Here is a 23,034-nt window from a genome sequence, read left to right as displayed (position 1 = left end):
TCTCGCTAGACTCGCTAACCGTTCGCTACAGTGTACACAGACTACACGCAACACGCCGTAACACCTAACACGGTGGTGCGGTGTGATATCTCTTTTGTCGTGGACACCGTCTCTCGACGACGAACGTGGGGACCACACGCCGCGACCTCTCGCTAGACTCGCTGACCGTTCGCCACAGTGTACAGACTACACGTAACACGACAGCGAGGTCAGGTCACAGGTTGAGGGGACACCCCTACGATGTCGAGCGACTCCTCCTGGCCGATCGTGTGCACGAACGTGCACGGACGCGCTGCGGCAAAGGCCAAAGCGGAAAGCGCCAGCTGAGACGTGACAGGTCCTCCTCTCTCGAGCTTTCGTCGATCGAGAGCGAGGGGAGCGGTGCGTGCGCTGCGGCTCACGCAGAGGCGCGCGCAAGCGAGGAGCGCAAGAGCGCGCCGCAGGCGAAGCGATTTTTTGGGCGGCAGGCTCTTCCAGTTTATCTTGTGATCACGCTCGAGCCTGTGAATAGGCCCCGGAGGCCTCAACCCTCAACTAAAGGGTTGAGGGGGGGTCTCAACCGTCAACCAGATGGTTGAGGGGGGGCCTCAACCCTCAACCCCTCAACCACCCTGCTAGAATTCTTCAAGGTTCGACTGGACGGCTGGACAGAGAGCAGTGTCGGCTCCTCGTTGCATCTCACATGATGTCATTCGCCTGTGCTGCTCTCCTCCCCATGCCGCTGCGGCCTGTTGGGACCGCGTCTCGCCCTCGCGAACGTGAAATACACCCTCTCATGGGCGCGCCGGAGTTTCTCGCTTCCGGGCGCGACGCGCTCCCGCTTGTTCACATGCCCATGGCAGAGCTGCTGCTGCCGGGCGAGTCGAGACGGCTCGTGATTAACCACGCAGAGGTGCGCTCCTCGCTCCCCCGCAGTGTTCGCGGCGTTGCGTTCTCGACGGCGCTCCCTCCCGGACACAGGGCCTCGCGGCGCTCGACGCGGCCAAGGACGGCGTGATCGGCTCTCTGCTCGTCACGCCGCACAAGAACGCGCTCTCCACCACCAGCCTGCTCGAGGTGCGCGAGGTGCGCAAGGAGGCCGTCGGTGTGTGCGTCGATGTCGTCGCGGTCGGCCGCCTCCACATCCCCAAGATTGAGCAGGGGCGGTGGCACGAGGCGAGAGGCGTCACCGCCGTGCGCGACGAGACGCGGGGCTCTGAAGCGCAGGACGAGGACGCCGAGGCGGGCGAGGGTGGCGAGGGCAACGTGAGCGGGCCGACGCTGCTGCGGGTGCGGCGGCAGCTCGAGGCGAGGGCGCTCGAGGAGCGCACAAGGCGAGAGGAGCCGAGAGGAGCCGAGATGGAGCCGAGAGGAGCCGATGGAGCCGAGAGGAGCCGAGATGGAGCCGAGAGGAGCCGATGGAGCCGAGATGGAGCCGAGATGGAGCCGAGAGGAGCCGAGATGGAGCCGAGATGGAGCCGAGAGGAGCCGAGATGGAGCCGAGGCGAGGGCGCTCGGCGAGCGGACCAAGGCGGCTGCGCGGCGTGTGTGCTCCGCCTCGAGCTGGGCCCTTCCCGGAGCCTTCCCTGAACCGTCTCGGACTCTGCCCACCAGGCGGCTGCGCGACGAGCTGTGTGTCCTCAGCCTCGACGCTCCCCCCGCGCCGTCGCTCGCGCGTCTCTACGGCGCGTGGGGCGTGCCCGACGAGACTGCCGCCCTCGCGCAGGTGACTCGCCAGATCCTCCTCACTCCCTCCTCCTCCTCTCCGTCTCCCTCCCCTCCAGCCTCCACCACCGCCTCCGCCTCCGCCCTCCTCTCAGCTCCGCTCCTTTGCCGCCTGCGACGGGCTGAGCGCTGTCCAGCGCGCGACGGCGCTGGGGATGGCTGATACGCGGGAGAGGCGCGAGATTCAGCCGAGATGCAGCCGAGATGTAGCCGAGATGCAGCCGAGATGCAGCCGAGATGCAGCCGAGATGTAGCCGAGATGCAGCCGAGCTGTAGCCGAGCTGTAGCCGAGCTGTGGCGGCGCGATGGCCGGCACGAGGTAGAGGTGTGTGAGCGGGCGGAGCCGCGCCGCCGCCCGCTCACTCCTCGCTGCCCCTCCCCCCTCCCTCGCGCCCTCTCAAAGGCTAGAGTTTGCGCGCGGCTGTGCGCTCCGGCGGCGACGACGAGCGGAGGCCCTGCTGGCGATGCAAGGGGCTCTGGCGGCGAGGGGGCAATGACACTCCGCGGAGCCGCGCACACGTTGTGTGCCACCTATGCGTGCACACGGCTGATTCGTGTGCCGTGACCGGCCGCTGCCGTCCACGCCGTAGACAGGCGCCCGCCCAGGCGCTTTATATTTTGGTTGAAAGGATTGAAAACTTAAAAAATGGCGCGCAGACGATATAACATATATATTTTTTGGGCAGATCGTGCTGCGAGCTGCGAGCTCTCTCCTCGAACTGCTCACATTGGGGATCAGCAGCTCACGAGAGCGGCGGCACGGCGGTTGTACACAGCTGGTGGCCAGCACAAGAGAAGGAGGAGCTGCGGCGCGGCAGTCTCGCCAGACCCTCACTCGGTGTTCGAGGCAGCGCGCTTGCGGAGCTCACCGTTGCGAGGGCGTGCGTTGCCAAAGCTCTTTGCCTTGCGCTTGCCTGGAGAGGGCACGGAGAAGCAGCGGATGTGAAGTGGGCGGCAGCTGAGGCGGCGGATGATGCTGCTCGCGTGGGAGGAGCGGAGAGGCGCACCCTTTGCCGTCCGCTTGTCGCCCCTTCCCATCTCAACGTGGCTGCGCGTGACGGGCGCTGCGACTGCCGACAGGCTGCGCGCGGTCATCGGCGGAACGAACGCGACCGCGCTGGCGAGGAACGCGACGAGAAGCACCAGGAGACGGTTCATGGCGTAACCTCGATCTGGGTTCGGGCTCCCCAGCCGTCTGGGGTGAGTCCGGTAAGCGCGGGTTAGCGCGGGTTAGTGCTCACTAACCCGGCACAGGTCAGCACGGGTCAGAATGGGTTACCATAACCCGGCACTAACCCGGCACTAACCCGGCACTAACCCGGCACTAACCCATGCGGCTGGGGGGCATACGTCAGCATGGGTTATGGTAACCCGAGACTAACCCGTGCTGACCCGTGCTGGGTTAGTGCGGCTTAACCCGTGTGGAACCCGCGCTAACCCGCGCTTACCGATAGACTCACTCTGGGGTGTGGTTTGACAAGCAATCTTAACCGCAGGTTGACACGCAAAAAACAAAAGTTGGACAAGTGCGCTCCAACACCCCCACACACCGCACACGAACAAAGAAAGAAAGAAAGAAAACACACAACCCAAGGGAGGGATGGGAGAACGGCACGCCGCCACCACACAGGGATTTTAAGGAGAGGAGTGTGGTGCGCTAGCCGTCGCCCACCCTGGGGAGTCTGCCTCTTCGTATCTCTTTTCGCAGTCTCTCGCCGCTTCTCGCTGCAACCTTCATGCCACCTCGCGGCCGTCCCACTCTCGTCGGTCTCTCCCTTGTCACTTCCTCCTCTGTCGCGTCGTTCTCTTCTGCCTCGTCCTGCGACGCCGCCGCACACGAACAGCAAAACGAAAAAGTATTTGATTTTTCTTTTAATGAGGCCCAAGGAGCCGGCGCGATCAGGGCTGTGGATCTACCGCGGTATTATCTCTCGCCGATGCGCACCGTCAACATTTCCGACTACACCCAGATCCACCCTCAGGGGGCGTCGGTGGGCGAGCGCACGCCGTCCCTCACGCTCGGCGACTGCCAGCGCGCGCGCGCCTCCGAGTGCAGCCGGCAGCACTCGCTGGCCGCCCGCTGCCTCGCCGCGTGCGCGCCGTTCCGCTGCTGCCCGGTTGCGAGCTTCCAGAACCGCGAGGTGTCGCACGCGATCGTCAACAACGACCTCGCCGCGCTGCGCCGCGCCCTCGCCCTCCGCACCGCCAACAACTCCAAGTGCATGTCGAGCTGCCACCCTGGCGTCAACGGAGGCATCGACGGCACGTCGGGCAACGCGCTACACCTGGCGATCGCGGGCGGCGGGTCGGCCGAGGTGGTGCACGAGCTCGTGCAGAGCGGCGCAAACATCAACCAGTCCGACCGCTCCGGCGCCCTCCCGCTGCACCTCGCCGCGGCTCGCGGCGACGCCTCCGTGCTCGAGGTGCTGCTCCAGTCGGGGCAGGTAGTCTCGCTCGAGGACGTTGATGTGGGAGACCGCTCGGCGCTGCAGCACGCCGCCGAGGGGGCGCACTGGGATTGCGTCCGGCTGCTGCTGCAGCACGGCGCCTCGGCGCACGCGCTCGTCCTCTCGGAGGCGAACCTTCCGAGAACCTTCCGAGACACCTCCCAGACACCTCCCAGACACCTCCCAGAGACACCTCGGGGACGCCTCCGAGACGCCTCCCAGACACCTCGCAGACACCTCCCAGACACCTCCCAGAGACACCTCGGGGACGCCTCCGAGACGCCTCCCAGACACCTCGCAGACACCTCCCAGACACCTCCGAGACACCACTTCTGAGACGCCCGCGCCTCACCCCGCCCCGAGGCGTCTCGCCGCGTCGACGACGGCGTCAAGCGGTCGGCCGAGGCGGCGGCGGTGTGCGAGGGTCTCTGGCGGCCTGCGGTGCGCTTCTGCGCCGTGGTTGCGCTCGGCGGGGAGGGCCGGCGCGCGTCGTGCACCCACCCCGCCCTCGCGACGTCTTGCGACGACAGCGAGTTCCACCGGCTGCTCGACAAGCTCGTGCGGTCGGCGCAGCTGCAACGGCACAGCGACCTGACCGTGCTCACCGAGCTCGGCATGATGCACTACAACCTGCTCCCGACGCAGGGCTTGCTCTTCATGGCAGTCACCATCAAGGAGATGGCCCAGCCCGACGCCTTCACCTTCCTCCGCAACTTGCGCGACCGCGTCTTCCGCGAGTTCCCGCAGGCGGCGGCGCCCGCCGGCTCGCCGTCGCAGTTCGAGGTGCCGCGGGGGGAGAGGCGCTGCTGCTGTGAGTGTGTGAACGGCGCCTCTTCACACGGCCGGCTGTGAACAGGAGCCGCAGGCAGAGGCGCTGCTGCGCGCGGCCTGCACCGACACCGACCGCAGGTATGTACTGGTGGTACCTCAACTACTGGACCAGTCGTAGTTCGCGTCGAGCCTTGATCACTAATGAACGCGTCAAGCAGCTCACTGCTCATCAGCCATCAGCCACTCCCCCGCCAGGTACGTCCCTCGCGTCGAGCCGAGGCTGCCCGCTCCCTACGGCGGGCCGGAGCTGCCGTCGCGCGCGCTCGTGTGGGTGGAGACCGCGCGCAACCTTGGGCTCGAGCGCGCCGCCATCGCCCCCGTCTCGGAGACCGAGCGGGCGGGGTGGCAGGGCGCGATCCGCGGGCTGCGGCGCTCCTCGTCCGGGTCGACCCTCGGCGTGCCGGAGGTTGCGCAGGCGTACAGCCACAACATGGTCGAGGGGCACCTCACTGACCAGCTGGCCGGCGTGCGCGCGCGTGTCGAGGGCCTTGACCGGCCGCACGCCACCGCGCTGCTGCCGTGACTGAGCATCACCCCCCTCAACTACGACCGGTGGCAACAATAGGCCGCATGCCATCGCGCTGCTCCGCCACTTCAAGTGGTCGTACGGCGAGGTGGTCAACGCCCTCGACGCGAACCCGCACCTCCTCGCCACTCTCTTCGGCGCCCCCTTCCACGCCGGACCGCCCGACGCCGCGCCACCCGCCGACGCAACCGGCGGAGCGAACGGCGGCGCAGGCGGCGGCGCGGGCGGCGGCGGCGCGGGCGGCGGCGCGGGCGGCGGCGCGGGCGGCGGCGCAGGCGGCGGGGAGGGCGGCGGGGCGGCGGCGGGCGAGGGCGGTGCGGGCGGCGGCGTGGCGGCTGCGGCGGCGGAAGCCTTCGAGGAGGACTCGGTGGGGGGCGAGGCGAGGCTGCGTGCGCACTTGCGCGCAGGGGTGCACGAAGGGCAGGTGCGTACTGCAGGCCGGGTTGTGGGAGGTTGTGGGAGATTGGGGGAGATTATGGGAGGTTGCTCTGCAGGTGCCGCTCTGCAGGCCGGCGAGGGAGGGCGACGCCGAGGGGGCGGCGCCGAGGTACTCGCCGGTGGAGGAGGGGACGCTGCAGGCGCTGCTCACCGAGGCGGAGCGGGAGGAGTACGAGAACAACATCGTCGCAACCTTCCTCGACGAGTCGGCCTGCTGGCAGACCTGTCCCACGCACTGCGGCCACGCGATCCACTGCACTGTCGCCGAGCTGCAGCGCCCCGCCGCCGCGGCCACCTCCGTCGCCGCCTTCGACGTCGCGTGCGCCTGCGGCGCGCACTTTCGCTGGCAGAGGGGGGCGTGTCCTGGACACGCCCATGACATGTCCGGGACATGTCCGACAGGCGCGCACTTTTGCTGGCAGTGCAAGGCCAAGTGGCCGCTGCTCGAGTCGCACGCGCCGCTCCCGTGCGAGATGATCGCGGGCTGGCATCCGTCCTAACCCTAGACACTTGCTAGACACTTCCTAGACACTTCCTAGACACTTCCTAGACCCTCGAGGGGATCACATCGAGTGCGATTCCGTTGGTGAGACTGGGTGGCTGGTGCCAGGCAATCCGCAATCCTCGAGGACTCCGGCGAGCGGGAGCGCGACACGCCCCCCTCGCGCGTCGCCAACGCCGAGCCGGCGAGTAGCTCTGGCGGTGGCAGCCCTCTCGACCAGTCAATGAGCTGACTCCTCAGTCCTGAGCTGACCAGGCGAGTGACCCGCTCGGAGAGAGTCTCGGGGCGGAGGAGGAGGCGGTGGAGGCGCGCCGGCAGCTGCGCGACAAGACAAGGTAGCGTGTGATGGGACATGGCACGTGACCTGGTGTGGCACACGTCAGGCGCGGCGGCAGCTGCGAGAGTGTCGCGCGCGCGTCGAGGCTCTCTCGGCCGAGATGCGGCGGGACGCGCCGATGCGCGAGGCGCTCGCGCAGGCGACAGGAGTTGCGGAGGGGTAGGGGCGGGCCGCTGGAAAAGGAGGGGCTCAGCGTTCGCTCTTCCTCCTCCCGCAGGCACAGGAGCTCATTGGCGCGGTGCTGCTGCCGACGCCCGCCGCGGGGTCGGCGGCGGCGGCGGCGGCGGCAGCGAACACGCGCGCGCTGGACGCGGCGGGCTTGGGCGGGCGCGACACGCTCTACTCGTCGCCGACGTCCGCCGCGTGCGACGCGTTGCTCGAGTCGCGGCGCGCGCTGCAGTGCCGTAGCAGCTCCAGCCTAGCGCGCCTAGCACTCGCCTTGAACCCCGCACCCCCCCCCCCTCCCCCCCCCGACCCAAACCCGCAGCCCTCACCGGACACTCAGCCCCAGCCCCAGCCCTGAACCCCAACCCTAACCCTGAACCCCAACCCCAACCCCAGACCTGACTGTCCCTCCTCCCCCCACCCCCAGGCGCGCGCTCAAGCTCGCCGCCATCGCCAAGTACATGGTCCAGCGCCCCCTCGCCCGCATAAAGATCGATCGTGGGCCGCTCAACGACCTCGGCGCGATCGTGTCGCGGCTGCAACTGCTCGTCGAGCTCCTCGACGCGCTCCTCGACATTCGGATGGCAGCAGCCCTAGATGTGGACGATCGATCTCCCCATATCTCCCCCCATCTCCCCTCATCTCGAGGAAAGGGAGAGAAGGAGGACAGATCCCGGCGCGCGTCACTAGCGCTCGAGTAGGCACGCGCTCGGCTGTCTGCAGATGCGTTCCAGCGGCGCCACGCACACCGCGGTGTGTTTTGGAGCCACGCACACCCTGGTGTCTCCGCAAGGGCTGGTGTCTCCACGCCGCTGCTGTCTCCACGCCGCTGCTGTCTTCCTTCTAGACGGCCCAGAGCCGCCGCCCTCGTGCCCTCCCTCCCGCAGGCGGAGCAGCTCGACGACGAGTCGGAGCGGCGGTACGAGGAGCCAGAGTCGCCCGGCTCGGGCGCGCAGAGCCCGCTCGGCGGCGCCGCGGTGCCTCGGCAGGCGAGCGGCGAGATCGGGCGAGATTGGAAGGGATCGGCCGAGGTTGGCCGAGATTGGCCGGGATTGGCCGGGATTGGCCGGGATTGGGCGAGATCGGCCGAGATTGCCCCCGCGGTGCTGTCGGCAGGTGAGCGGCGAGCGGGCGGTCGCGCTGCTCAAGCACGCAGCGCTGCTCTGCTCGACCGACACTAGGGTGGGGCACGGCTCGCTAGAGGGCTGAAACCACCCGTGCACCCGGACGAGCGCTCGAGAGGAGACCTCTTCCCCCTGTCCCCCCCCCAACTCAGCGGTATTCGTGGTACTCGCGCGCCCCGTGTGCTCGCGCGGTGCTCGGAATACATCGCACGAGACAGCCCCCCCCCCCCCCCCCCGACATCCCCTCTGCAGGTACGCCTCGCTCACCGCCCTCACCCGCGTCACGCGTGCGACGCTGCACGAGCTCGGCCTCTGCCTGTTGCGGCTCGTGCAGCCGCGCTCGGCGGCGGCCGGCGAGGCGCAAGGCGCGGGCGTAGTCGGCACTCTCGTCGAGTCGGGCATCGCGGGCATGGTGAGCACTTTCTCCAACCTCTTCGGATCGTCCGCCCAGATGTGACCAGGGGCAGCAGCCGCCGCCGCCGCAGCAGCAACAGAAGCCGCCGCAGCAGCAGCAGCGGCGGCGGCGGCAGCAGCAGCAGCAGGCCCCTCGACGCTTCCGTGAGAGGGGGTGGGAGAGGGGTGGGGCAGGCGCAGGCGGCGCACGCGGGGCGGCGCAAGATGGGGGCTCTAGGAGCTCTCGATCACTTCCCTGAGGGACATCTGGCACGGCGGTGTTGCGCCACGCTGGTCGACGCCCACCCACCCCCTCCCGCCCACCATCTCTTCTCAGACGCTGACCGAGACCGGACACGGCGTCGAGTATCGAGTATAGCCCCTCTCTTTTTTGTGCTACAGTTGTGATGATGTGAGTCTTTCGTGCGCCTGACAATGTGTTTTCTTTGGAATTCGCCCTCTGTTTACGCGTGGTAGCTGGAAGCTGGTACAACCCCCGACGGGGGGGAGGGCAGGTGGCCAGGGGGGGGCGGGGGGCATCTCTAGAAAACCCCGGCAAGTACGTGTACGATGACGATAGCCAAACAAATGACGACTTTACAGTGATGGACGTAGAGGAAGAGCAGCCAGAGGAAGAGGCACCCCGCTCCCCGGCCGCCGAGGAGAGACGAGAGAGCGGTTCGAGCATGAACGTAGCGATTCGATGAGCCAGGGAGAGGCAGAGGGACGAGCCAGCAGCATGATGTTGATGAGGACGAGAGGTCGGCGCCGAAAGCCCAGCGACAGCGCCAACGCAAGCGGAGGCAGGAATCGCCCCGGAAGCCACCCGTCAAGTTCAGACGCTAACCGAGAGAATGGTGACACGAAAGGGGGGACTCCGAACGGCCGAGCATGCCCTCGCATGCCGGACAATTAGGTAGGTCACAGACCTCCCCCCTCCCGACGAACGTGTGTCGTGGATGATAACGTGTTCATTCATAACGCTGCTTGTAACCACGAACGATGCGAGGACGCAAGCCACACCAAACTCGGCCATTCCAACGGCCAGGCCGCTCGCTTAAGGCTGATTGGCTAGACGAGCGGCCTACCTCCAATAGGGCAATCCGGGAACGCGTGGAACCTGCCCGCCTCGGCGGGATGTGGTTTGGCGCCGACGGACCGCCCTCTCCACCACCCTCGCCCAGGTTCGGCACCGGGCACCGCCTCGGTATACAAAATGCGCCTGCGGGCGGACCCTTACAGATCACAGATCACAAGGCTGAGAAGTCCGCTCGAACATTTTCCTGGCGCTACGAGTAGATATCGGCGCCAAACGCGGCTTGCCTTGAATGTGTGTTATATGCGCACCGCGCCGCCCGGTCGCCTTTGCTCCCTGCCGCCCAAGCTCCGCCTCGGCCTGCTCTGGCTGCTGTCGCGGCCTGGCGGGGCTCGGGCTGCGGCGGAGTGCTCCCTCGTCCGCCAGATCTCCAGCGAAGGGGGCAGGGAGGGGCACCAGGGCGGGGATTGCGTCTATGGCGTCACCTATGGCTGCCACGGCGGCGTCGTGTGGGTCGCGACGGGCTGTCAGGCCGTCGTCTCCTGCGCGGGGTCCGGTCACGTACGCTGCCTCTCCCGCTGGTCCTCAAACGTGACCTGCCCATGCAGCGCCGCCCGCGACACAGCAATGCAGAGCCAGACAGTCCTCGACGTGGCCAGGAGCACGCGAATGGACTCGCTCGTGCAGGGCGCCGAGGCGCGATCGCAGCGGAGGCTCGAGGCGCAAAATGCGCCCGCCACTCTCCGCGGAGGCCTCGCGGACAGCCGCCCGGCTGGCAGAGGCCGAGGCGGACGAGGCCGAGGCGCGGGCCTTAGTGGTGGCTCTCGGCGATCTCGCTCGCCGGGCGCCGCGAGGGACCCACCTGCGCCTCGCGCCATGCCCCGGGACAAGCACGCCCAGCGTGCCGGGCCGAGGGCGGCGACCGACGTCGTGCCCCCGCTGCTGGACGGGCCTGCTCGGGGGATCCACATGCTCGTGCCGTCCGGCTGCAAGCCAAAGGACCTGACCAGGCTCGCTGAGACACTCACGCCCTGCGTCCCTCTCGCTTCCCTGCTGCCTCCTATTCCGCTGTTGCCTCTCGCTCCCCTGCTTCACGTCGCCGCCGTAACGGTCGCCTCTCTCACGGCTGCTGCCCTCACCTATGCCGCGCTCACCGCCGCCGCCTCACCTTGCCAGGCTCGTCGCGGTGGGCCAAACGGCGCTTGTGCGCGCTCCCACCTGGATGCGGTACTCGATGCTCTGTGGCTGCGCGCCAGACGCCGACGCCGACGCGCACACACTTTTAGAGGAGCTCTTCTCCGTGTCGCACCACGCGCCACCGACCGACCCGCTCGCGAAGCGGTTTGGCTACATCCTCAAGCCGTGGCTGCTGCTGCGCTTCGTCCAGACCATCCGCCTGCCTCGCCGCGACGCAGTAATCATCATGGACTCGGATGGCTTCGTCGCGTGGGGCGGCGCCCGCCGCATGCCCGCCTTGCCGACGGCTCAGATGTACGGCTACGGCGACCGGTGGCTCGGCCAAATCTGCTCCGGTGATACGGCCGACATCTGCCCCAACATCACAGCCACCGAGGCGCGGGCGCACTACGCGCTCGGCGTCCCGTACCTGCTCACTGTTCCCGCCTTTGAGGCAATCGCGCGCACTTGGATCTACTACATGAGGCGCGTGACGCAGCGGGTTTGGCCATCCATCCTGGCAGACCAGGTGGCTTCCGAGAGCCCTCCGACTGCCAAGCCCGCACCACATCTGCTCGCAAGATAGCCGATAGAGCCTCGCTAGGCACCGCCCAGACGCTAGCTGCCGCCACCGACCTTCGGACTTCCTGACGCTCGCCCGCCTCCCCCCCACAGTACGCGTATGCGCTCGCGGCGCACTACGCCGGCTTGCAACACGCGCAGCTAAAGGGCCTAATGGTCTCCGACCCCTCGGTGGGCGGGTCGCCGCGCCTGGCGGAGGGCTGGCAGACTCTCTTTGACCTGCTGCCGCACTCAGTGGCTTGCTCCAACCTCAGCGCCGCGACGGCGGCCGCCGGAGCGCGCGAGCCGCTCCCGATGTTTGTGCACGCGTGCCAGTGGGCCTCGGCCTGCGCCAACGGCCTCGACTGGCCCGCGTGCAACGCGTCGCCGCGGGCGGCGCAGTGGCACTTTCACAAGGGCCACGTGCCCAATGCGCACATGTCGTGCGGCTCGCCGCTGCTCCTGCCGCCGCCGGAGAACCTGTTTGACACGCAGGCGACCGCACGCGGCCGCAGGCACGCCTACATCGTCTGCACCATGACGTCCACCTTCAACGACGCCGCCCGGGCGAGCTGCGCGCGCACTGCGACCAAGAAGCGGCACTGTATCCGCATCACACGAGGCCAGGCCGCCAAGATGAACAAGACCAGGCGCGGGAATATCAAGTATGTTGACGAGTGCAGTACGGAATAGCTAACCACGTACGACCTGGTACGCGGCTTTTACTTTGTGCATTGTGGGGCCCCACATCTAGAGCCTTACTTACTCAATATGCTCTAGCCCCCATATGTGGGTTCGGGGTGTGTTCACAGCAGTGAGATGCCCTGGGGGAGCGCGGGGCCCCTAGAGGGTATCCATATGCGGGGGGCGCTTCACTCGTCTGAATCACTGCTTCACTGGGGCCCTGGGGGAGCGCCCGGGGGCCCCCGGAGGCGCACCGTGCGCCGCGCCGCAGCGCGAAAACGAGGCCCCGGCGCTCATACTCGCTCATACTACCAACTTCCCGAATAATCACGGAATCAGAGGGCAGATTTGGAGAGATCTCGAGGAGTACATATACAGAGAGAAAACCCCCTCTATAACGTCTGGGGGGGCGACCCCCCCATCTTTGTTTACCGAATGCGTCTCTGGATTAGAGTGCGTCTAGTAGGCCTCCTACTTAGACGCTCGCTGTCCTCGGTATGCTCGAGCATCCTAACCGATGCGCGAGTCTATATTAGTTGCTCCGCGCATCCCGAATTGCTCGCGGCATCTCCGATTGGCGTTGCTGTCTCAAAAGACGCGCCGTGCATACTGTGAACAGCGCGTGTCTCAGAAGACGCGCGCATATTTTGAACAGCGTGTGGATCTCAAGAAATACACGCACGTATAAAAACAAAAAAGAAAACGAAAAGCCGGTGTGGCGAGCGCTGCGCGGCGGGCCGTGCCCCCGGCTGTGCGCCGCGGCTGCTGCGCTACTACTCGCACAGCCGCGGCGCGCCCACCCGAGCACTCGTGGGTGGGCGCCCTATAGCCTCTCCGCGCAACGTGCTGGGGCACGGACAGCGGCTCTCACGTGTGGCAACGGCAGCAGGCCCACCGCTGCACCGACTCACACTGAACAGCACGCACAGGACACAGTCACAGAACACTGCCCCTGACGCCACTCACGGCCACGGGCTACTCAGACTTGGACACAGGCACCTCGCTTAGCACTCCGTGCACGTGGCTGCCGGTTGCCGTCACCAGCGCCGCTTCCTGCCCAGATCAAACACCTGCGACGTGGCGGAGGCGATGAGCGGCCCGCGGTCGCCGTGAGAGCGCGCGTGGTGGGCGACGGCTCACCGATCGAGCGGAAGCGGTCACGCTGTGGGGGCGGCGGAAGCGGTCACGCTGTGGGGGCGGCGGCGAGGCGGGCAAGCCACCCGCAGATCCCCAGAAGGACGCCGTCGCGAGGTCGAGGGCGGGCGGCGGGGGCGGCGAGAGCGAGGCGCGAGGCGCGAGGCGGTGTTGGCGGCGGCGGTGGCGCGGGCGGCGGCGGTCACGGAGCGGGGGCGAGAGGGTGGTGGCGAGCAAGACACCCGTGCGCGCTGCGCGGTCGCCGTTCTGACTCACATGCCTGCGGACAGCGCCGACGGGTGGTGAGGAGGGCGGCGAGCCGGCGGGCACGGTGTGCGCGCGGTCGCCGCGCGCTGGTGGGCGACAGCTCACCGAGCGAGGAGCGAGGAGCAGGAGCAGGAGCGAGTCGGGATGCCCGGTCCCTCAAATCGCCAAGTCAAACAAGAAAACCGCGCCTTGCCGACTCTCGGAAGTACGCTGTCTTCCGTGTCTAGGCGCACGCCCACGCCCTCAGCCTCGAACTGGCCCCGCTACCTGCCGCGCAAACTGGTTGGTGGGGGGGGGAGGCGGCGTCGCCGTCGGATCGTCGTAAGCAGTGCATGCAACTTTGGTCTTTGCGCCCAGAGCTCGTGGCGCGAGCAGATGCATGCGCGGTGCTGAGAACCTGGTTCTCCAGGAGGGGCAGGCCGCGAGGAGAGACCTCACACGAGCACTCAAGGCAGGGCCCCCAGGGGGTGCCGAGAGATCACACCGCCTTTTCGTGCTCCCTGGCTCCCTGCTCCCCCCTCGGTGCCCGGTGCACCCGACACACGGTGTCTCCTGAGACGCTTCCCTGTCCAAGTATAGTAAAATGTGATCTAGTATGCAAGTGCCATCTCAGAACAGCTGTGCATCTATAGATGCTTGTGGCGTCTAAGATGGAACGCGTAACAAAAGACACGGCGCGGCTATCTCCAGGACAGCCATCGCATCCTAGAATGCCCTGTGTACCCGAGACACATGGTATCTTTGAGATGAAAAGTGCGTCCTAGAATGCGTTTTTGCATTCTAGGACGCATCGGTAAACAAAGATGGGGGGGTCGCCCCCCCAGACGTAAGTCTAACCATAAGAAACCCTCGTTACCGCCCTGATCGGTCGTACTGACCGCCGACAGATCACATGTTTAACGTTTAAACACCGTGTTAACGTTAGTCCACCATCCCTGTGGCAGCGTCGGCGGGCTTGATCATGGCAAACGCAAACTCTCGAGAGCGCAAACGGCAAACTCAAACAATCATCGATTCTTCGATCCACACATGTCACGTCCTGCAGCTCCCGCCGATCTCCCGCTAACAGATCTTACCCCCCCACCTGTAACCTCTCTTTAAGGTTCCCCATGCCAGTTTCGGGGGGCAAACCCTGCCCGGCCCCTAGAGCCCCAGGTAAGGCCCAGGTGTGGCCTAGGGCATCAGAAGGGACCATTAGGAGTCCACAGTCTGAGCCATATAGAGCCCATGTCTTTGCCCCCGAAGGTCGCGTTCAAATGCCCGGAACGGACGTTACAGTGGTGTCCGGCTGGCGCGATCACCGAGCTGTGACGCTCAGCGAGGGAAGCCGGTTGAGGTACTGGTTTCTTTGTGTCGGGCGAGGGAGTTTTGTTGTAAAATTCTTTGCCCAGGCCTGGCCTACGGCCCATGCTGGACCAGCTGAGCAAGGTTTGGGGTGAATCATACATTGGGATCATCAGATATTCTGACGGATGACCGAAATCACCCGTTTTTTGAAAAAGGGAAATTTGTACCTATGCCGTAAAAGTTGCGCAAGATTTCTTTTCATGCCCGGGGTGGCTTACTTTCCCTCCTCCCGCCCCACTCGCAGGGCCCCCCGTACAAGTGGTGTGCTTTTGTCTCGCTTCGAGAGCTGTCCGAGGTGCCGGTCCTATCCTCCAGAAGCTATTCAGAGGCCGAGGAGCTGGCTCAACACCTTGCACACGCTTTGCCGGCGGCCGCCTACTCTCTTGGCGCGCAAGACGGTTAGTTAGAGTCAGATCTTGGCGGCTGTCCCAAAACGGCTCGTGACCGCTGTCGCTGCCGGTGGTGGGGAGGCCGACTCCATCGGGTGAGGTGCGCTTGACGCAGGTGCCCTCTGTCGGCAGGAGTGCCGCTGCATCATCGACATCGTGCTTGTAGCAGAGAAGGAAACCCACGATGAAGGCTACGAGGTAGATGGCGTTGACTACGAACGGGTACTTGACGCCTATCGCAGCGAGTGCAGGTGGCCCACGGCGCGCGCAGGGACGCAGGGATTGAGAGCAGCGCATGATTGCCGGGCTCAATCTCTGTGACGACAAACGCCAGGATGTAGCCAAGAAAGACGGGCACCAGGAAGAACCAGAAGACGATGGCGTAGATCTCCTTCGAGACCGGGACCCCAAACCTTGGCGCGACGCCCAGCGTGACGAACATTGCACTCGTCCCAAACCACATCGCCTCGACGAAACGCAGGAATAAGACAGCGCCAGTTCCGCACGGAGGGTGGGCAAGCTGTTCGCCGAGCAGGTTGTAGCCCATGATTGCGAGCGTCGAGTCACAGTCGCCTGCCACGTAGCCGAAGAGCAGGAAGAACGAGAAGATGCCCATGCCAACAAAGTAAAGGCTGAGCGGCTTCAGCCGAGCAGCTGCCATTTGACAAGCACGCATTGTCCGCAATTACCAGTGTGTTGTTGAGCACTTGAGCACTGGATAGGGCCGATTCCGCGTGGTACGGGACCCCTCGATCGTCTCGCCCTCCCTCACTGGTGTGTTCATCGGGGGGGGGGTCATAACAAACACGGTACAGGATCGAGGTGCACGCTGCCGAGGCAGTGTCGTCCCCCCTCTCCCCGACGGCGATGGCGGTGTGACCGATCGAGCTACAAGAGGAACTTGTTCAGCAGGATCCGGGTGGGCGGAGCAGTACCTCACTTCCTCAATGGGTGAGCCTCAGAACCCCAGCCGTCAACCCGTCACCCCTCGGCACGTGTGGGTTCGAACCACCGCCGGGATGGAAGCTTCCTGCTTCCATCTGAGAGTCACAGCGCCGCATCACCTGTTGTGCAAGAGGGGAGGGGGCTCTGACGGAGTGTGAGGCGGGAGAGGGCAGGGAATGGGCGCGGGGGAGGGGGGGGGGGGGGGGGGCTCAGCCGTGCAAAAAGCATCAATTAATAATAGTAAGGAAGACATATTGCCCGGCCGTTCAAGAAGTCCGTCTCGATTTTCGTGTTTTCCCCACAGACCACTCGGGCAACTTTTACGAAAGGCAAAGTTTTACTTGACCACTCGGGCAGATTCGATTGCATTTTACCACTCGGGCAAACTCGATGAAACGGACGGAAAAACGCGTTTGCGACGGCTCGCCGGAGAGCATGCATGGAGCGGCCGATGCGCCGCCGCAGCGCACCGATGGAGCCTGCGTCGCGGCTCAATCCACTGACGCCGCAGCACTGCGACACACTCTCCAAGCGCGGCCTCTGGCGGTGCGATTGCACAGAGAGCGAGCAATAGGCGCCAAAAGCACAGATCTGTGTGCAGTGGATCTCCAGGTCGGTCGCGCCCAGCGAGAGGACAACCACGGGCCTCGGATGCTCGCCCGGACGCGAGCCCACCGTGCGAGTTGCGGACCCGGAGGCGGCCGGCCCAGCTCACCCCCAGAGAGGCATGCCCAGGGTCAGGCATAAAAGGGGGGGTGTTTTCCGTCCGTCCATTCGGATTTTTTGTGTGTTGTTATTTTTTGTTGGTGAATGCGCCAGCTCTCGGTTTTCTTTCTTTTCGTGCAGGTCCAATGAGCACAAAATCACGCCATTTAAACACTCGACTCCTTCTTTTTAAAATCCGCCTCAGTTGGTGGCCCTAAAGAAAGAAAGAAAGAAAACACACAACCCAAGGGAGGGATGGGAGAACGGCACGCCGCCACCACACAGGGATTTTAAGGAGAGGAGTGTGGTGCGCTAGCCGTCGCCCACCCTGGGGAGTCTGCCTCTTCGTATCTCTTTTCGCAGTCTCTCGCCGCTTCTCGCTGCAACAGTTGGTGGCCCTGCTGCTCGCCGGCTACCTTATGCTTCTTTTTCCGTGTCGAGCCTGTGTGCTAATAAATAAATACAACGTACACGCCAAACGAGGGGTGGGAGAAGGACAGGGTCCCCACCTGCACGAGCAGGATCTTGTAAGGACGATCAGGGACACAGGGGAACGGGAGCGGGGAGCGCATCGCGACACGGAGGGGGGCTGGGCAGGGTTCACCCTCACGACAGGGTCCCAGGGATTCCTCTCTCGTATAGGACAGGTTGCACCCGGCGGCACGGGGGCAAGCGCGGGCCTCCTACTGGTTGCGCTCTCCTAGTTCTCCTGCTCCTGACAAGGGACAGCGACAGGCTCGCAGCACGGTGGACTCCCTATCCACTGGCGATCTCTCTCGACTAGCGACCTTCCTCCGACTTCTCACCGGCAGTCTCTTCTACCACAGGCAGACTGACACGTGGGTGGCAGTGGCGGTGATAGGAGTCTCCCACTCTGTGGGCCTCGCTAGAAGTGCGACCCCTGCGCGTGTCCTCGCCCTTGAAGGGGAAGGGGCTGTGTGTCTGTGCATGTGTACAACATGTGTGTGTGTGTGTGTGTGTGTGTGTGTGTGTGTGTGTGTGTGTGTGTGTGTGTGTGTGTGTGTGTGTGTGTGTGTGTGTGTGTGTGTGTGTGTGTGCTCGCTCGCTCGCTCTCGCGCGCCGCTTGCGCGATCGCGCGCGCGCGCTGCGCGAGCCGCCCTGCCCGCTGCGCTGCTAGGGTTGCGCTGCGGGAAGGGCTCGGCGGCCGTTCCTAGAGCTCCTCGTCGCTCCCCCCGTATAGCGAGGGCTCGTTGGACTCGAGGAGTGGGCCGCCGTCGTAGGAGCCTGTGTGCTGTGAGAGCGTTGTTTAAATTCTTTTCCGCGTGCCGCCTCGCATTGCAAAAGGCGCGCCTTTGGACGCGTCGAGAGAACGCCAAATGTCTTCGCCCAGCGGTCTCAGCCGGGTCACCGACCGTCCTAGTGGCCCTGGCCAGATGGACGGCATCACCAAGACCTCGCATTCGACTCTGACTCTGGGCGAGTCCAGCGGCGCCAGATCCGCTGCAGCGCACCCAAGCGCTCGCGTCTTTGCACCTGCCTTTGCGAGTCTCCTGCGCACGGAAAGCCGAACCGCAGAGTGGTGGGTTGTTCTCGCTGTGCAAGTCATCAGCGGCTTGGCGATTGTCAGTGTGCCTGCGAGCTACCCGCACTACACCCTCTCCTTCCTCCTCCCCGGGCCGGGGTTCGCTCTGCTCTGCGCCGCCCTGCTCGCCGCCACCGCTGGCGTGCTGCGGCTCCTCCAGCTGCGCGAGGCGCGCACGCCTGGCGTGCAGCGCTTCTGCTCCGACTCCACGCGGCGGGACGTGGGCAGCCGGATGATGAAGCGGGTGGCGGGGCGGCGGTCCAACAACAGCGCGCGGTCGTCGCCCGCCTCGTCGCCCGTGGCCCGCGTGCGCGGAGACGCCGCCTACCAGATCGCGAGGTTCGCTGGCGCCGGCGTCGCGCGGACGCGAGAGCTGCTCTTGGTCCAGGTGGCGGTGCTGGAGGCGGCCATCGCAGCGGACGGCGTCGAGGCGACCGCCGCGGCGCTGGCCGGGGACAACTCGAAGTTCGTGGAGCGCGTGGAGGTTGGCTCGGGCGGCGGCGGTGCGGCGGCGGTGCCGCCTGCGTCGTGCTTCGCGCTCGTCAGCTACCGACAGGCATGCACGCACACACACACACACGCACACACACACGCACACACACACACACACACACACACACACACACACACGCACACCGGCAGGTGTGTCGCGCGCGCCTGCTCTTGATAGGTGAGAGGGCGAGCCTCCCAGAGTGGGGTAGCCACGTATGGACCAGAGTGGGGTAGCCACTTATGCCGACTGAATCGCAGGCGTGCCGCGACGGCGACAGCTTGACGCTCTCGCCGGCGATGCTGCCGCGCATCGCTGCGGCCGCACGCAAGGCGGGCGTGCGGTACCTCTGGCTCGACGCGTGGTGCCACCGCTTTGAGGGCCAGCCGCCCCCGCAGAAAGGGTTGACGGATCAACCAACCCGTGTTTTGATCCTCCCTCGCGAGTGTGCAGGCGAGTACGAGCACTCTGCCTTCTGCTCGACCCTCACCGCGGTGACGAGCCTCGCGTCTGCGGTGCTGATGAGCCATGAGTAGTTTCAACTCGTCCATGATTCACCAGGTGACGAGTCTCGCGTCTGCGGTGCTCTGGCTGCCGATTGCGCGGCCAGGCGAGAACCTGTCGTACCCGTTCCGGCTCTGGTGCACCTTCGAGGCGGCCGTGGTCGCGCAGCGCGAGCTGCCGGTGTACGCGGTCGGCGAGCCCGCACGCCGCTTCGAGCGATGGCTGATGCAGGCGGGCGGCTTCGCGCCGGCGCTGCCGTGGGTGGCGCCGCCGCCTCGCGAGGTGCGATCTCTCGGCTATATCTCGGCTATATCTCGGCTACATCTCGGCTACATCTCTCGCGAGGTGCGATCTCTCGCCTACTTCAACAGCGTCATGTATGCGGGGATGCTGTTCGCGCCCTACCTCGCCCCCGCCATCTTCCTCGTCCTCGTGTCGGGCTCGATCGGCGACCTGCTCCCCGCCCTCGGCCGCGAGACGGCCCTCGCGCGCAACGCCTCCAAGGTCCTGCTCGCGATGAACGAGGGCATCTCGCGCGCGGCGCTCGCCGCTTCGGCCGAGCACGCTCGCGAGGAGCCGCCTCGCTGCCAGCGCAGTGCTCATCCGTTGCTCCTTCTCAATCAGGCCGAGCCCTCCCTCGAGGAGTCGCGCGGGCCATGCGGCGGGCGGGGCGGCAGCGGCGGGCGGGGCGGCAGCGGAGCTGGCAAGAGCGGTGGCGGCGGCAACCGCAGCAGCAGCGGCGGCGATGGCGGCGATGGCGGCGGCGGCGGCGACGACGGCGGCGTGGGCGCAGTCGGCAGCGGCGGGTGGCGCAGCGTTGTGTCGGCACTCTCGGCTGTACTCACGGCTGTGCGGCGGTGGAGGCAGCACTGGCAGCGATTGCGGCGGCGGCGGCGCGCTTGGCTGCGGCTGTTCTTCCTGCGCAAGCTGCAGCCGATGCTGGTCGAGTCGCTTCGCGCTGACCTCCCGTGGCTGCACTCTTTCGACGTGCGCGACGCCCTGGTGGTGCGCGAGGTGCTCGACGCGATGCTGGGGACGGACCGCTCGACGGACGGGTACCGGCGCGCCGAGGCTGCCCTCGCGCTCTCGTGCTACTTTGCGGCCTGGCTGCGCAACGAGCCAGGCGACGCGCCACGCGGGCGCTGCATCGTCGACTGGCTGCGCGACAAGGACCTCGAGCTGCCGACCTCGCGCCCGCTCCCCCTCGCCGAGCTCGAGCCGTACGGGTGGAGGATCGAGCGAGGAGGATCGCACGTCGTCTCTCTCCCGCTCGGGTGGGCCATCCTGCCGCCCCCGGAGAGGTCGCACGACGACCTGTCCAAAGAGGAGTGGGACCTGTCCGTGCCGCCGCTGCTCCACTCCAAGGCCAACCACGAGTCGCAGCGAGCCCGGCTCTGCACTCTCCCCGAACCGCCTCTGAACCGCCTCCGAACCTTCCCTTAGGACGCCGACACGTCGCACCAGCCGCGCGCGCAGAGGCTCTTCGCGTGCGTCGCGTACGGTTACTCCCCCCCCCCCCCCTTCCTCCTCATCAACCGCTTGAGAACCAACCATCGACCATCGACCATCGACCATGATCAACTAGGCTACTCCGCCCTCTTCCTCCTCATGAACCTCACACTCTTCGACGCGCTCATCCTCGGCGCGGCCCGCGACATGCCGCCGCCAGCCCTCCACAGCCTCCCCGCCCCAGTCCCGCCGCCCTCTTCTCCTCACAGGCGCGGTCCTCGACACGTCGCTGCCCGGTCTGCTCGAGCCGCTCGCCCGCGTCGCGCCGTACGCCCCTCCTCGGACCTGCCTTCTGTGTGAACTCAGGACTCATGGATCACGAATGAGTGTTCAGGTACGTCGTCCTCGGCCTTGCCATCTTCAGCGCCGTCGAGATTCCCGTCTCGCTCTCGCGCTACTTCACGCACACCTCGCCCTACGCCCCGCACACGCCCAACCTCGCCAGTTTCGTGTCGCCCGACGGGTGCGAGTCCTTGCAGCTCCTCCTCTCTGAGCAGTGATCCGCTCCTCAGTCACAGTGGCCGATGACTCATCAGGTACCACGTCCTGCAGCTCCTCTTCCTCGCACTCGCCTTCTCCATCGTCGCGGCGAGCGTCGCGGCGCTGGTCGAAGTCTTGCCTCATGCCACTTATTAGTCCGTAATCATTCATCAGGCCAGCGTCGCGGTGCTGGTTTGGTCGCTCGAGACGGCGCGGCTGGTGGCCAAGGTGAGACCCGCTCACCGCCTACCCCACAAGCACTCACCAATGCCCAGCCCCCCGCCTCCCCCCACTCACCCCCTCCGCCCCCCTCTCCGCCCCCCGGCCTGCGGCAGGGCCTCACCTTCGCCGAGTCGAGAGAGGCCTTCCCGTACCCGTGGTCGCACGTCTCGTCCCTTGACCACGCCGCCATCGACGCCGCGGACGAGCTGCTCGTCATCTCGGGACACGCCTTTGTCTTTTGCACCATGCTCTCGGGCGCGCTGCAGGTCGCGACGCAGACGGTGCACATGCTGTACCGCGGGCTGAGGGACGGCGCGCCACGCACGCTGACGCCCGCCGACGAGTCGGTCGTCTCGCTGCTGAGGCTGGTGCCGCGGACTGAGAGGAGGGGCGCGCAGGGCGGGCAGAGATGCCGGGTGGGGGAGGAGGTGGTGTAGTATGTGTGTGGCTGCACCGTGGCACGGTTCGGTAGTTCGGAGTACGTACAGTGCCTCTTGAGGCTAGTCTGTGAGCTCTCCCAAAGTACGTTCGCCCCGGTACCTGACTCACCGCCGCGCTCTCCCATGGGGGTGCGAGGTAAAACCACACGCTACCAGCGCTTGCATGGTCACATGTCATCGGCCCCGAGGTCAGATCCTTCTACTCTTTTGATGACAAGACTTGTCTACTCGCTGGCGCCGAGCAGGGCCCGGCGCACAACCCCTTGTGCAAGTCAGGGTTCACACCGCGTATGTGCTGCACCGACCACTATGCGAAATAGGGTCATCGCCACCCTGCTTTCGCGATCGCCACCTTGTTGTTGGCGTTGCGAGCGAGGTTCGCCAGCGCCCACGCGGCCGGCTCCTTCTGCCTGTCCGAGCCAGCGCGAGCCAGCGCCACCAGCGGCGCGATGCCGCCCGCCCTCGCGATCGCCACCTTGTTGTCGGCGTTGTTGTGAGCGAGGTTCCCCAGCGCCGCCGCGGCCCAATACTTCTGCCCGTCCGTGCCGCCGCGAGCCAGCGCCACCAGCGGCGCGATGCCGCCCGCATTCGCGATCGCCACCTGGTTGTCGGCGTTGTTGTGAGCGAGGATGAACAGCACCCTCGCGGCCACCTCCTTCTGTCCGTCGGTGCCGCCGCGAGCCAGCGCCACCAGCGGAGCGATGCCGCCCGCCCTCGCGATCGCCACCTCGTTGTCGGCGTTGTTGTGAGCGAGGTTCCCCAGCGCCGCCGCGGCATACTCCTTCTGCCCGCCCGTGCCGCCGCGAGCCAGCGCCACCAGCGGCGCGATGCCGCCCGCCTCCGCAATCGCCACCTGGTTGTCGTCGTTGGCAGCGAGGTTCGCCAGCGCCCCCGCGGCCTTCTCCTTCTGCCCGTCCGTGCCGCCGCGAGCCAACGCCACCAGCGGCGCGATGCCGCCCGCCCCCGCGATCGCCACCTTGTTGCCGCCGTTGGCAGCGAGGTTCCACAGCGCCGCCGCGGCCACCTCCTTCTGTCCGTCGGTGCCGCCGCGAGCCAGCGCCACCAGCGGAGCGATGCCGCCCGCCCTCGCGATCGCCACCTGGTTGTCGTCGTTGTTGTGAGCAAGGATCCGCAG

At 66.3% G+C, this 23,034-nt stretch overlaps 5 protein-coding genes across 5 annotated transcripts; 4 read left to right on the top strand and 1 right to left on the bottom strand.

Moving 5' to 3' along the window:
• The first annotated feature begins 664 nt into the window (after positions 1-664).
• On the top strand, positions 665-2,345 carry EMIHUDRAFT_435927 (hypothetical protein). The gene is made up of 5 exons (XM_005772328.1): positions 665-892; positions 961-1,313; positions 1,594-1,705; positions 1,800-1,879; positions 2,108-2,345. The coding sequence occupies exons 1-5, from the start codon at positions 683-685 to the stop codon at positions 2,199-2,201; spliced, it is 849 nt and encodes a 282-aa protein (XP_005772385.1). The 5' UTR covers positions 665-682; the 3' UTR covers positions 2,202-2,345.
• A 190-nt stretch (positions 2,346-2,535) lies between these two features.
• On the bottom strand, positions 2,536-2,862 carry EMIHUDRAFT_208683 (hypothetical protein; the record flags this gene model as incomplete). Its single annotated transcript, XM_005772327.1, has 2 exons — positions 2,536-2,618; positions 2,712-2,862. The coding sequence occupies 2 exons, from the start codon at positions 2,860-2,862 to the stop codon at positions 2,536-2,538; spliced, it is 234 nt and encodes a 77-aa protein (XP_005772384.1).
• A 735-nt stretch (positions 2,863-3,597) lies between these two features.
• On the top strand, positions 3,598-8,962 carry EMIHUDRAFT_435925 (hypothetical protein). Its single transcript, XM_005772326.1, has 15 exons — positions 3,598-4,280; positions 4,515-4,934; positions 5,008-5,060; positions 5,178-5,484; positions 5,555-5,932; positions 6,003-6,276; positions 6,349-6,433; positions 6,557-6,632; positions 6,704-6,754; positions 6,832-6,924; positions 7,003-7,172; positions 7,378-7,534; positions 7,838-7,939; positions 8,067-8,137; positions 8,327-8,962. Exons 1-15 carry the CDS (start codon positions 3,642-3,644, stop codon positions 8,529-8,531), a joined length of 3,081 nt encoding a protein of 1,026 aa, XP_005772383.1. The 5' UTR covers positions 3,598-3,641; the 3' UTR covers positions 8,532-8,962.
• A 9,060-nt stretch (positions 8,963-18,022) lies between these two features.
• EMIHUDRAFT_435924 (hypothetical protein) lies at positions 18,023-21,022 on the top strand (the record flags this gene model as incomplete). Its single annotated transcript, XM_005772325.1, has 9 exons — positions 18,023-18,810; positions 19,005-19,125; positions 19,198-19,238; positions 19,306-19,530; positions 19,594-19,803; positions 19,873-20,612; positions 20,692-20,759; positions 20,843-20,889; positions 20,967-21,022. Coding segments are annotated over exons 1-9 (2,268 nt in total), but the record flags the coding sequence as incomplete, so codon positions are not given.
• Positions 21,023-21,051: 29 nt separating this feature from the next.
• Positions 21,052-21,988, top strand: EMIHUDRAFT_435923 (Hypothetical protein). The gene is made up of 4 exons (XM_005772324.1): positions 21,052-21,220; positions 21,294-21,345; positions 21,412-21,465; positions 21,573-21,988. The coding sequence occupies exons 1-4, from the start codon at positions 21,080-21,082 to the stop codon at positions 21,635-21,637; spliced, it is 312 nt and encodes a 103-aa protein (XP_005772381.1). The 5' UTR covers positions 21,052-21,079; the 3' UTR covers positions 21,638-21,988.
• The last annotated feature ends 1,046 nt before the right edge of the window (positions 21,989-23,034 follow it).

This window comes from Emiliania huxleyi (assembly GCF_000372725.1).
Source record: "Emiliania huxleyi CCMP1516 unplaced genomic scaffold EMIHUscaffold_36, whole genome shotgun sequence".
NCBI lineage: Eukaryota > Haptophyta > Isochrysidales > Noelaerhabdaceae > Emiliania > Emiliania huxleyi.
Note: the sequence above shows the minus strand (reverse complement) of the source record. Positions and strands in the feature narration are given on the sequence as shown.

What these genes read in the sequence shown, in the direction of transcription:
- EMIHUDRAFT_435927 (XM_005772328.1), top strand. Translation starts at nt 683, where the DNA reads ATGATGTCATTCGCCTGTGCTGCTCTCCTCCCCATGCCGCTGCGGCCT. An exon ending in GCGCTCGAGGAGCGCACAAG is followed by an intron (nt 1,314 to 1,593) that starts GCGAGAGGAGCC and finishes TCTGCCCACCAG; the next exon opens with GCGGCTGCGCGACGAGCTGT. An exon ending in AGACTGCCGCCCTCGCGCAG is followed by an intron (nt 1,706 to 1,799) that starts GTGACTCGCCAG and finishes CCCTCCTCTCAG; the next exon opens with CTCCGCTCCTTTGCCGCCTG.
- EMIHUDRAFT_435925 (XM_005772326.1), top strand. Translation starts at nt 3,642, where the DNA reads ATGCGCACCGTCAACATTTCCGACTACACCCAGATCCACCCTCAGGGG. An exon ending in TGCGAGATGATCGCGGGCTG is followed by an intron (nt 6,434 to 6,556) that starts GCATCCGTCCTA and finishes GGCTGGTGCCAG; the next exon opens with GCAATCCGCAATCCTCGAGG. An exon ending in CGGAGGAGGAGGCGGTGGAG is followed by an intron (nt 6,755 to 6,831) that starts GCGCGCCGGCAG and finishes GGCACACGTCAG; the next exon opens with GCGCGGCGGCAGCTGCGAGA.
- EMIHUDRAFT_435923 (XM_005772324.1), top strand. Translation starts at nt 21,080, where the DNA reads ATGAGTGTTCAGGTACGTCGTCCTCGGCCTTGCCATCTTCAGCGCCGT. An exon ending in TCGCCTTCTCCATCGTCGCG is followed by an intron (nt 21,346 to 21,411) that starts GCGAGCGTCGCG and finishes ATCATTCATCAG; the next exon opens with GCCAGCGTCGCGGTGCTGGT. An exon ending in CGGCGCGGCTGGTGGCCAAG is followed by an intron (nt 21,466 to 21,572) that starts GTGAGACCCGCT and finishes GGCCTGCGGCAG; the next exon opens with GGCCTCACCTTCGCCGAGTC.